The sequence below is a fragment of the Vanessa cardui genome, chromosome 16 (genome assembly GCF_905220365.1).
Source record: "Vanessa cardui chromosome 16, ilVanCard2.1, whole genome shotgun sequence".
NCBI lineage: Eukaryota > Metazoa > Arthropoda > Insecta > Lepidoptera > Nymphalidae > Vanessa > Vanessa cardui.
The window spans coordinates 1,568,265-1,581,733 of record NC_061138.1 but is presented as its reverse complement, the minus strand read 5'-3'; the positions used below and the strand labels follow the sequence as shown (position 1 = coordinate 1,581,733).

Below are 13,469 nucleotides of genomic sequence, written 5' to 3'. Positions count from 1 at the left end.
ATTAGTTTTTGGAAAAAAATGATGGTCTTTATCATCGATAAGTTACATAGGTTTACATTTATACCGCGTTTTTGTACTCATAGCTCATAATTGATTTACGAGTATAGTACGACACAACTTAGATGTCGCATCGGCAAAATTCGTAAAACCGATCACATCCGAATTGAGTACGCTATCCCAAATTATCAATATTAATTTCTCATGCGAATATGATCTTTGCACAAACGTAATAAGTTGTCATATCATATGACCTAATATATTCGTCAAATTGACACATCAATTTACATGCACTTGCTTTCTCTGTCACCCGAATCTATAGCGACGAATAGTGTCGAATGGCGCGATAGGGAGCTATTCCTATTGGTCGTGTAAATGGAATTCCATTGCATTTTCCGATGCTACATCTAATTTGTGTCGTACTATAGTTAGATAACGGCATTATAGATATACCGGCAGATTTGTGTTTGAACACAGACTTGAGGCCTGTAATATGTCCTGTGTTAATAAGTCTGCTCATAAGGCAGGAACTTTTCTTGGTGCTAGGGCTTTGTGCAAGCCCGTCTGGGTAGGTACCGCCCACTCATCAGTTATTCTACCGCCAAATAACAGTACTCAGTATTGTTGTGTTCCGGCCTGAAGGGTGAGTGAGCCAGTGTAACTACAGGCACAAGGGACATAACATCTTAGTTCCCAAGATTGGTGGCACATTGACGATGTAAGGAATAGTTAATATTTCTTCCAGCGTCATTGTCTATGGGCGATGGTAACCACTTACCATCAGGTGGCCTATATGCTCGTCCGCCAAACTAAACCATAAAAAAGGAACATACCGATAATGAGCACTTCGGCGCTGCAGCCCATCTCTGCGGAGACGATAAGCATGTGGCACTGCGGGGGGTCGAGCGGGAACTCGGCCATCTGGCGGCCGAGCGGCGTCAGCGCGCCCGTGCCGTCCAGAGCGCCCAGGATCCACAGCTGGTACATGGAGTTCAGGATCGTGTCCTGACACACAAACACGGATAAATGTTAGGTTTCTTACATCAGTCATCTACGAACGGCATTGAAGCCTTCGTATCTTTAATTACACAGATTTCTCGAGCTTGGCTTGAAGAACTGATAAGACTCTATCCCAAAAATATTTCAAATATTTATATTGTCATAAAGATATATAATCGTATTATGTTATTTTTTCTTGAATCTTCAAACGCTAAGTTCAGAGATGGCGTAACTTAAATACTGAATAAATATAGACATTTTTTGTTTACTTACAATTGCGAAAAAATTTACAGTGAATTTGTTTTGCAATCACATTGCAACAATGACTTACCTGAGGGGGCGGGTCCATAAAGTGAAACGCTAAAAGATCTTCAACTCCCAGAGACTTGAGCAAGAGGACGGTGTTAGCCAGATTAGTTCTCTGTATTTCGGGAACGGTGGCTGGAAGCAATTCCTGCTGGAACTGCCTTTGCGTGTATAGGCAGAAAGCCTTGCCCGGACCGGTTCTACCAGCTCGACCGGCTCTTTGTCGAGCATTGGCTTGACTAACTGGGTATATCTACAAGAACATTGTATTTGTTGATTTTTGTTTCACTGACGTTGTAAGAGATGGTGATTATTTCATAAATAGGGTGACACCATAACATTAGATGAGTCAAAACCAATTTTGCCATTTGCTTTTACTATAAAAAACGTGCAATTGGGAGACCGAGGGTTCCATAGACAGCACTCACTATTGTGTTTTTTTCTAGACTTGTTCTACTAGAATATTCTTCAAAAATGATTTCTCGCCAAATTTCATGATTCTAGATCAAAGGGTAATATTAATTAGGTTTTGATTTCTTTTTCGAAGGGAGTGAATTCACCACACCTTTCGAATGCGTAGTCTTAGATATTTATTTATAGCTCCAAGAGACCATATCTCAGTATTAGATATTAATTATAATCTATGCATTCTTGAGTGAAATGGTCTTGACGGAAAGCCAGACTTGCTTGCAAGTGCTTTTTCATTTTGAGGTATGGATCTTTTAAAAAATAAGTTTGTTTCAGGATTTAAACCTAGATCTATCAGATAAGCCATAAAATGTTAAACTAAACGTATTTCTCACCTGCAAGGCGTCCATACCGATTCTCGGATTGTACACTTTCAACTTACAGTAGCCACAGTCGATGACGTACATGATACCGTCTACGGTTAGAGATGTTTCTGGAAGCAATTATTTTATATTTAATACCTAGTTTCTCAAGTAATAAAGATCATTATCCCATACATATTCAGGCTGGTCTGAATACTCCAAAAGTCAAAATTATATGAACACCTACCAGCAATATTGGTAGCAACGATGCACTTCCTCTGTCCGGGTGGAGCGCGTTGAAATATCTTCGCTTGCAGGTCAGCTGGAAGTTGGGAGTATATCGGCAGGACTGTTAACGGTGGAGCTGTGTCGAGATCTCCTAGGCGTTCGGTGAGCACCTGGAATTAATTTTTAAAACGTTCACCATGAGACTTTGAAGAGGTTTCAGTAAGCTATTGTAAAATATATATTCTAAGATTCTAAGAAAATGTATACACATTTTCTTCATTATATATCTTTCGTAAGATTATTTTATAAGAGCTTCACGAGATACAAAACTCTTATCAGAGCAGAGATGGCCCAGTGGTTAAAACGTATTCATATTAACCGATGATTGCTGGTGCAAACTCAGGCAAAGACTCGTAAATATTTATGTGCTTAATTTGTGTTCATATTTCATCTCGTGCACGGTGATAAAGGAGAGCATCATGAGTTAACTTGCATGTGCCTAATTTCATAGAAATTCTGCCACATGTGTATTATACCAACCCTCATTGGAACAGGGTCGTTGAATATGTTCCAAGCTCAAAGGGAGAGGATGCCTTAGCCCAGCAGTCCGAAATTTACAGGCTGTTTAGAACTTTTAATTAATCGCTAGATTAATATAACCATTTGAATAGCTTTGTCAAATTTACTTTTGTATAGAATTGTATATGTAAAATTTGTCATTACCTCACAAGTGACCTCAATATCCTCTTGACCAGGCATGAAGATCAGGATATCGCCATCATCGGGTTGCAAGTGAATCTGAAGAGCCTGCGGGTAGAATATAAACATAAAAAAAAGTTTATACGCTCGTAATTATTGCAAGAAATTTTGCAATAAAAACATAAAATTAAGCCCCCTCTGTTAATAAGGGTATACTTGAAAGGGGGGCTCAATTTACGTTTGTTGTTGTAATCTCCAATATAACTGAGATAAAATACATTTCAATGTTTCAAGTCAACGTTTTATGAAACCTTTTCCAGTAATTTCTGCGTAACGAATAGAATTAAAGCTTTAAATAAATTGGAAACCTAAATAAAATAAGAACATGGATTTAATATCTGAAACGGTAATAACACTTCTAGTAATATTTAATCAGATAAAGCAAATAAAACAATTCTGAGATCTTGCATGTGACGTCATCATTGAAGATGGTAAAGGCATACTATGTTACAGCCAAATAATTTTCTTTCTGTCACTAATATTTTCAGTAACAGCTATAGAAAACCAGATAAAACCGGTTTAAATTAATACGCTTATTATTATACCAGTTTAAGCTAGTTCATTTTAGAATAATTATTTTATTATTCAATACCAGTTTAATCTGGTTAGTTATTTGTAATTGAAATATTTGCTTTGCTTTGTCGCAAAGGGACCTTCACCGGTCAAATTAAATCAAATGTAAATATATTATTGTCGGTTTGAATTTAGATTCCAATAACTAATCAAAAAGAAAATGAGCAATTATTCTTCTCCAATATAAAATATATAGTTATGTCATTTAATTTATATACTACTAGAAGTCGTCCGCCGTTACGCTCGCGTCTTAGTGTGTTGGTTCTCATGTGTAAGGCAAAAAAAGCCTGTCCTTTTTTGGAGTTCAAGTTTGCTTCATACTAAATTTCATCACATTCGGTTCAGCGGTTTGGTTGTGAAAGAGAGACAGACAGAGAGATATACTTCTACATTTATAATATTAATATAGATAATCTGGCTAACACCAGTACTCAGTATTGTTGTGTTCCGTTGTAAAGGGTGAGTAAGCCTGTGTAACTACAGGCACAAGGGACATTACATCTTAGTTCCCAAGGTTGATGGCACATTGACGATGTAAGGAATAGTTAATATTTCTTACAGCGTCATTGTCTATGGGTGATGGTGACCACTTATCATCATTTGACCCATATGCTCGTCCGCCAACCTATAACATAAAAAATAATAATCTTTCAGAAGTTAAAATTAACGTTATTATTAAAAGCAGTCTTGCAAGGTCTTTCCATCTTACAAAAAAATAAAATTAAAACTAAATTTAAAGTGATTTTAAAATGCTCGCTCGCTCTTACTTTATAAAATCATTAGTGCACCGGCAGAGCCTTTGTTTGAACCCCTTATTCCCGCTTCAGAAAATATTGCGCACAGAACTTGCTACGAGCGAGGGGAGCAAAGGATTGTTTTGATTTTAAAAAGTCGTATGTATATGTGTGTATTATAATTTCTTAACTAACATAAGACGTTTGAATTTATAAGAGATATAAACATAACAATAACAAAAAATATATCTTTACTAATTTTATAAATTCAAAAATATGTTTGTATGTTACTTCTTCACTGACTGACGAAATTTCAGCTGAATCACTAAACCGATTCAGATAAAGTTTGGAATGGAGATAGTTTGAGTACCGCGGAAAGCGATAGGTTACCTTTTTTTAATTCATCCCTCGTATTCAGTATGTACATCCTCCTAATCTGTTGTTTGCAAAATTTCTTTTTGCAAGTTTATTGATTACATCTTCGCAGAACACTTTTGTGACAACGTTTACTGAACAAAATGTATAGAGTGAGTATCGATATTAATCTGCTGGCCTCTCTAGATGTAAGACTCATCCAAACCCCAAGGCGGACGACAAAGATTTAATGAATTGTCAATGATAGCTTAAAGTTTGGAAGTAAGAAATCTTAACACTTCCATGTCTCAGAATACACGCCGTTGCACGTCGGACCTGCGCGCCTGAACTATTTCCGGTCGCTAGAGTGAGGATGAGAGAATAGAGAAGGCACATATGCTTGTGCAGACACTTGTACACTAAAATATTTCCTTAGTGGTCTGATCTTCTGAGTACTATACTTTGAAATATAAATTTAAAAATAATATCCCGCTGAGTTTCATTCGTCCGGTGGTAGATTTCCGGTGGAAATTAAAGAAAGATTTTTAACTTTGATTTTGAATTTGATCACCTTTAGGATTGGGTTTCGTGTCTAAAATCATCATCTCCGTGTACCCATGTGTCATGTAATGACTCTCAATTTACACACATAATTCTAAGTAAATATATAGTGAGACGTAGGTAATGAGTGACGGAAGATGGTGGATCTGTTTGATAACGAATTCAGATACAATATACAGTTATGATCTTTGCGTTTTTGTCTCGTATATTTTACCTAAATATTAGTTGGTATGCTTCATTTTTTGTTTTATTTAATTATCTATATTATATTCTCATTTTTGTACTATCATTTATACTTTCATATCCAAAAGATATTAAACGTTTTTATTTTCTATCCCACATCATCATCCTTCTGCCCTTATCCCTATTTTATTGGGTTCGGCGCAGCATGTCTTCTTTTTCCATATTTCTCTGTCTGATGTCATCTGACAAGTAACATTATTTTCAACCATATCGTCTTTCACACAATCCATACTTCGTTTCTTTGGCCATATCATTTCTCTATGTCCATCTACGTCCATGCTCAGGACCTTCCTCACAATAGGTCCTCATTCCCATACCATGACAGCCGGCTTTCACATAACTTCTCAGTTACCGGTGTCACTTACCATTTCCTGCCACAGGTGCTAGCCACAAATCCCACCATAAATATATGTTAAATGTAGACTGTTATGAAAGTGTTAATTTGTCCGCCCTCCTCAAATATAGACGAGGTCGTAATCGAGGTCCTAGGTTGCTATTAAGGCCAGGCCGATACTTGACACTCTATTTTTCTCCAACGTCAATTTTCTGTCAATCAATCAAATTCAAAGTCAACTTTTATATTCTAAAAGGTCATGATTATTTAGATAACAACTTATAATTCATGCATTAAGTAATCCTAGCCTGATGGTAAGAACACGTGTATCTTTACAGCCGATTGCGGATCTAAGCAACTTAGTATGCATGTATTAATTTACTCTATAATTATGATGCATGAAAGTGTCTCGAGAAAAACCATGTACTGTTGAAATAAATTCAGACATTTAATCCAACAAAACGCAACAAGGCATCGCGGTCTACCGTGTTGAAGAATAGACAAAGCATTTGGCTGACTGTAGGTCAATCTCTATCCTTTTAAAGATATATTGTTGATTGTTACCAGTGGTGTAGCTTTAAAAGAATCGGGCCTTCATCCCCTCATTCCCATCCGTCTTCAACTAATAAAAAATAAAATTATAGATACCAACTAAGAAATCTTGTGCACAGGGTCGTGTTTTTCTAGCTTTAAAAGTTTAAAGTTTAGTTTAGAGGGCCCCCTGTACTCCGGGGCCCTGGTGTACTGTATCATCTTTCCCTACGATAGCTACGCCACTGGTTGTTACTTGCTATTTAACAATCTATAAAAAACAAAGGCATTTTATTTTAATCTATTTAACTCATACATTTTTATCTTTAATCTAAAGTGAGGAGTCATGCTTTAATGATGAGAGCAACTACATTTAGCAGCGTTTGACGTCATTCTGTTATCAAGATCGGTTTTGTATCTGTATCTTATCATTTATAACAAACCATTGTTTTACAAACCAAGCCTTCCTTTTACGATCTGTTCTGTGCTAATATAATCTAAACATCTGCATAGGCCTCATTCACGTGAATGTCGTAACAATGTACCAGATTTCATTGTATATTTTTATGTATCGTTGTGGTGATTATTAATAAGTAATAACAAGAACACCGGCTCCAAATATAACAATAACTATAACTACATTATACAACCGTAAATCGACTTTTAAGCATTCTAATATTTCCTTTCATTTTACTTAGGAGCACTCTAAAAATATGTTGAATGCAATTATTTTTATTACTTTTTAGTGCATATATGTATTTATAAAGATACAAAAATATAAATCATGTAAAAACTTTTTATATGCTATCTTAGATTATATACATGTCAACAACTGTCACTAGCTTAATAATTTTTTTTCCCTTGAACCCAGACATGACGGGACTCCGAGATCTAAGGCTTTTAAACTTACTTATATAAATAAAAACCTGTGATATTTATAAGTTTTTGAACACAGAACAATAGTTAAAACCTCAATAACCAATGATCATTGTTTTATTTATATATCCTTTTTATTTACGCATCCTATATTAAGCTTACAGTTTAATATTCACTATGAGCCTGACATTAGTACAAACACGTTACTTGCATTACGTTTGCTAGGAATATTTTATCATACATTTATTTTATATATCTATAATTATTATGCAAAAACTTAAAATAAAATATGCCTTGACTGTTTGTAGATATATTACATGGTGGTAGGGCTATATAGTAATCAAAAAAAATCTACCGGTAAAGAGTAGTACTCAGTATTGTTGTGTTCTGATTTGAAGGGCGATTGAGACCGTATAACTACAGGTATTGGGGACATATGTAATTTCTTAGTTCCTGAGGTTAGTGGTGTATTGGAATTATATGGAAAGTTTAATATATCTTACAGCGCCTTTATCTAAGGGCAATGGTGACCACACCATCATGTGACCCAATTGCCCACCCGCCTACCTATACCATTTTTTATGACATAGGTAGCAAACGAGCAGGAATCAAACCACATGGAAAGTGACTACCACCTCCCATGGACATCTGCAATACCAGGGGGCTTGCAGGTGCGTTGCCGGCCTTTAAGGAACGAGTACCATGAAATATCGTCGATCATAAGATATAAATAAATATGAAAACGTGTTTTTTTTCTAAACATTCATAAAAAACTGAAAAACTAAAGACCCTACAGATCATTCATGTCTAGACAGCTAATAAAGTAAATCGATTTGTAATAAAAATAGACATAAAATATAGACAGCAAATACGCAAACAGTTTTGTATACATGAATTAACCTGCTATATAAAACCACAGGATGGTTGAACGCTGTGGTTTGCGCGAATGTTTAACGCGTGTGTCAGACTTGATCACGTGCCGATACTATCTATTCATAATTATCTCATAACACTAAAAGACAATAGATGCGTGGGATAATCTGTTTAGCTCGGTTATAACCATATTACGTCTCTATATTGTTGGTTATGCAATTTCAAGTAACTCTTGTAATTGTGCGTAAAACGCGCGACGACAGAGATTTATAACAAATGAGGTTTTATATGTGTAAAAAGAGTTGCTTTTTACACATATAAAACCTCATTTGTTTTTGATTTTCATTTTTAAAAATGATAATTCAAACGTGCTTTTAACAGTCTAATTCAAGAAAATATAGCTCTTTATAAGATTTTAAATAAACATGGTTATTTTTATTATTACTGTCATTTAAAACAGGATATTTACCATGTTTTTTATTTTTATTTGGTGGAGCTCGATATTTCGACTTTATCTACGAATGTCTTATTCTCGTGAACAAGATATTATAATTAAATGAAATATAGTTTAGTTCGATAGCAAAACAACTGTAAAATAATAGTAATATAAAAAAAATCAAATAGCTATTGTTTAATAATTTCAAAATTAAATTAAATTACAATTAAACAATCATTTAGTGCACTTTTTGAAATATCATTCCAACAAAAGATATTGTTTGAAATACATTCTTTAGTACATCAAGTTAGTATAGATCTCGCTTTCCCTTGATGAAGGGCCGGCAATAAGAACCATTAGCAGATTGAGTCAATATTTCCTACATGTCACTACTACAATCTAGATAATGGACTTTATGAAGTAAATTGATAGAAATGTGATACTATTTAAGAATAGAAGGTTAATTGAAGACTATTGAACATTCGTTAATACTTATGGATTTGTTCGATTTGTAAAAGGTAAGAGTCGAGATGGCCCAGTGGTTAGAACACGTGCATCTTAAGCGATGATTGCGGGTTCAGGCAAGCACCGCTGTTTCATGTGCTTATTTTGTCTTTATAATTCATCTTGTGCTCAGCGGTGAAGGAAAACATCGTGAGGAAACCTGCATGTGACAAATTTCATAGAAATTCTGCCACATGTGTATTCCACCAACCCGCATTGGAGCAGCGTGGTGGAATATGTTCCAAACCTTCTCCTCAAAGGGAGAGGAGGCCTTTCGCCCAGCTGTGGGAATTTACAGGCTGTTGTTGTTGTAAAAGGTAAATTTCCAAATATGTATCTCAATTGTGAAAGTAACTCTGTCGGTCTGTCTATCAGTCCTTTTTTCCATGAAATTTGCCATGAAGCAAACTTGAGCTCCAAGATTGCACGACATTTAACGGCAAACTCCAAAAACGCTAGTGAAGTCGCGATCGTTAACTAGTCTACTATAATAACAGTGCCAAAGTTGTTTACTCGAAATCAATTTAATATCCCCGCGAGTCCATTGACACGTCGCCCCAAACACATTCGAAGGCTATTCACCTTCAATTGTAACCGATATTACACGAAACGATATAAAATAACGGATAACGGTACTTAATAATTTACGTTTTTAACCCTACGTTACTTTCGCTACGTTAAAATAATATAACGTTATATTATTTGTAATATCTGGGTCAATAAAGATGATGAATTAAAATGAGAACGTGTCGTGGTACAGCCGGTTAAAATGACATGATGCACGCGTTCTAACCACTGGGCCATCTCGGGCATTTGCACAAAAGTAAATATGACTATTTGAATTAATAAATTAGTAAATACTATATTATATATTATACCAACTACAACCAAACATATAGCACCATACACACAACTAGGAACGACAATATAGAACTTTTTGTTATACAGATGATCAATGCAAAAGCCTACCATACTTATACTCTATAAAATTAAAAGTAAAGTAACAGCCTGTAAATTTCCCACTGCTGGGCTACGGCCTCCTCTCCTTTTGAGGAGAACGTCAAATTCCACCACGCTATTCCAATGCGGGTTGGGGGAATGCACATGTGGCAGAATTTCGATGAAATTAGACACATGCAGATTTCCTCACGATGTTTTCCTTCACCGCCGAGCACGAGATGAATCATAAACACAAATTAAGCATATATATATAGTGGTGCTAGCCTGGGTTTGAACTCGCAATCATCGGTTAAGATGTACGCGTTCTAACCACTGGGCCATCTAAGCTCTACTGGCACAAGTTATATAATATCTCAGTTCACAAGATTGATGGTGCTTTGACGATGTAAGGAATGCATGCAATTACATATCGGTTTAATTGTTTGTTACCATTTATCTCTGACATACCTAGCCATCACTGCATCCGTAATTACAATTTGAAAAGCTAAAAAAATTGTAAATTTTTTGAAGTGGAATTTCATTATAAAAATAGTTTTTATTCATCACTATACTTATTTATATATCCGTTATACACACATGTATAAATACGCTCACACATCACATATACAGTAATAACTTACTCCCTACGTGTATATAAAAGTAATTCTAAACTCGAATTTTCTATTTTTTATAATCTTAATTTGCCATGAAGGTTATAATGGCCGATGGTTGGATATTTTACAATCAACTCTATGTATGTATTTAATGATAGAAGAGAATAAAAGGGGAAATTATATGGTTGTTACATTTGTAAGTAACATATAAACATGTCAAGTTAAGCAAGCGATGGAAATTGGCTATTTCGTGATCTCCAATTAATTACTGGCATAAACAGTTACAACATGAAAAAATATATTTCAATTAACATTCTTATTTTGAATTTCGTTTAACGTTACTTTGAAATATCTAAAGTTATGAATCGAACAAAATCTTTAAATGGAAATCGGCACAACGGAGTAATAGCAACCTCAGTTCATTGACACCGGCTAGACTTGTATGCACTGTCTATAGCACCACCTGATAAGGGATTATCGATCTTATTACGAATGCACTTGGGGATATTGCAGTTTGCAACATTTGCTTTGAAATAGACTTGTTCTTGATAGTATTTGAATTTAATTGCTTTTATGTTTAGTCTAAAGTCGCTTTCGTGCATTGCGATTGACTAACGGTTTGTAATTTTTTATTTATTAATTACGTTTCGTTATCAAATAAAACTTTATATTGATTCATTTGTTTTTGTTACAAATATCAAATTTATATGATCGCATTTTATGATTGTTTTCAGACTTGCCTTCTGCGCAGGACTTACCGTAACCAAACCCTCAAACTAATCGTAAAGGCTTCACAATATAATATCCACAGCATCAGGACGGAAAGATTATTTATAAATTATGTACTTGGTGGATAAGTTAGGTTCGGTTTAAGTACCAGGAGAGCATAACAGCGTGATTTTGTAAGTATAAATATCATCGGGTATTAAGGTATTATAGAACACTCCATTATGAAAATAATAAGCACAGCACACTAGTATTAGCAATTCTACTAATTTCCCATACGACCTTTTGCATTGGACTCGATTAATCTTTACTTTATTTACTAAGTATTGTTTTAATGGAATACGTGGCGGACGAGCATATGGGCCACCTAAAGGTTAGTGGTCACCGTCACCCATAGACAATGACGCTGTAAGAAATATTAACTATTTCTTACGTCGTCAATTCGCCACCAACTTTGGGAACCAAGATGCTTCTCTTGGGCCTGTAGTTACACTGGCTCACTCACCCTTCAAACCGGAACACAACAATACTGTTGTTTAGCGGTAGAATATCTGGTGACTGGGTGGTACCTACCCAGGCGGGCTTGCACAAAGCCCTATCACCAAGTAAAGTAAAGTTGTACTAAGTTGTACTGATAATATTTAAACTTTGGACTTACTTGTTTGACAGCGCCATCGACGTAGTCCTCGCAGACATTCTTAGCGAAGAACGTCTCGACCGGGAAGGTTCGTCCAGGGATCGTGAACGTTGGCACGTTACCAAAGAACGTCGAGAACTTTGTCGAGTCCATGGTCGCTGACGTCACGATCAACTTCAAGTCAGATCTCCTCGCGACTACCTGATGACAAGAACAAAACATTGATCAATAAAATTGAATCTTATATAACACTAGCTATTTGTACTTACACTCTACACAAAAAACTGGGGGTCTACACAAAAAAAAAAAATCTTGTCGGCATATCTATCATCTCTTAAAAGTTTAATCGCAATTGTGTCAATGGCTTGGCACTGAATGAAAAACACCATGGGTTTAAAATATAAATTGTACAGAACAACTGACGAATAACTCGTAGTAAAAAATATTTTTCATCAAGTAATATAGTTTCAATACATAAGTAATGTTGTATAATTCCTGTAACATATATACGTTTATAACTTTTCCTCTCAAAAATGATGTGAAGATTTCATGCTTGAAATTAAATTATGTGTTGTAACTCGAAATATCCCTGAGACGAATTAAGCCTTCTCCTTAATATGGTACTGTTTACACAAGTCTCGTAATGTCATGTATTTAAGTTACAATTATACATAATTGCTAGCTGTGCGGCGCGGTTTTACATGCGTTAAACGTAACAACTCCGCCCTCGTGGGTTATGCAGCCTCGTGTTACATAGCCTATAGGCTTTCTCAATTCATGGACTATTTGACGCAAAAACTAAATGTCATAATTCTCTGCTGGATTAAAACAAACTCTTCAGCTTTAATAAGGAGAATCAGGAAGATCTTTCAACAGTTGACAATTTGACGCAGGATATATTGTAATCTGGCAGTTTCACTTAGATAGATTACAATATAATTTAACAATACGTTAAATTGCATTAACATTTCACATCTCACAATATTTCGACAGATTATCTGTCTCGTCAGATTGCAATCTAACAAATTTAGATGTAATCTTACTGACATACATAAATGTAAAATAACAGTCTACATTAATAGTATATTAGTTTCAGAAATCCTATATTGTACACAAAAAAAAAATTGTTGATATTTACTTGCCATTAAATAAAATTTATAATTGTTCAACCTTCTTGTCAGACTATTTAATACTTTAACGTCAAATAAAATTAAAATAGGTGATAGTAAAAAAAAGACCATTAAACAGATGATAAGCATCGGTTGACTAATTAAGACCTGAATTACAAAACAGCTGAATTAGAACACTACCATAAATTAAACGTTTTGAAATAAGAATTGAACCACGTTTTATACTAAATCTATTCCAATATTATAAAGTCGCTGTAAATCTGTGGCTGAGGCAAGTTTGAATTTCTGGAAAAGACATGGGTTACTTTTTTATGCCTAATGGCTGGTTACGGGGTCAGTAAAGAT

General features: G+C 35.1%; 1 protein-coding gene across 3 annotated transcripts in view; it reads right to left on the bottom strand.

Moving 5' to 3' along the window:
• Window positions 1-13,469, bottom strand: part of LOC124536445 (pre-mRNA-splicing factor ATP-dependent RNA helicase PRP16) — a 104,809-nt gene that overhangs the window by 3,344 nt on the left and 87,996 nt on the right. For all 3 annotated transcript variants that reach the window (XM_047112986.1, XM_047112989.1, XM_047112987.1), the window contains 6 exons: window positions 12,016-12,195; window positions 3,024-3,107; window positions 2,320-2,470; window positions 2,106-2,203; window positions 1,328-1,555; window positions 831-1,002 (listed from right to left, as the gene is read on the bottom strand). In XM_047112986.1, the coding sequence (XP_046968942.1) occupies window positions 831-1,002; window positions 1,328-1,555; window positions 2,106-2,203; window positions 2,320-2,470; window positions 3,024-3,107; window positions 12,016-12,195 (913 nt within the window). The remainder of the gene's footprint in view (window positions 1-830; window positions 1,003-1,327; window positions 1,556-2,105; window positions 2,204-2,319; window positions 2,471-3,023; window positions 3,108-12,015; window positions 12,196-13,469) is intronic.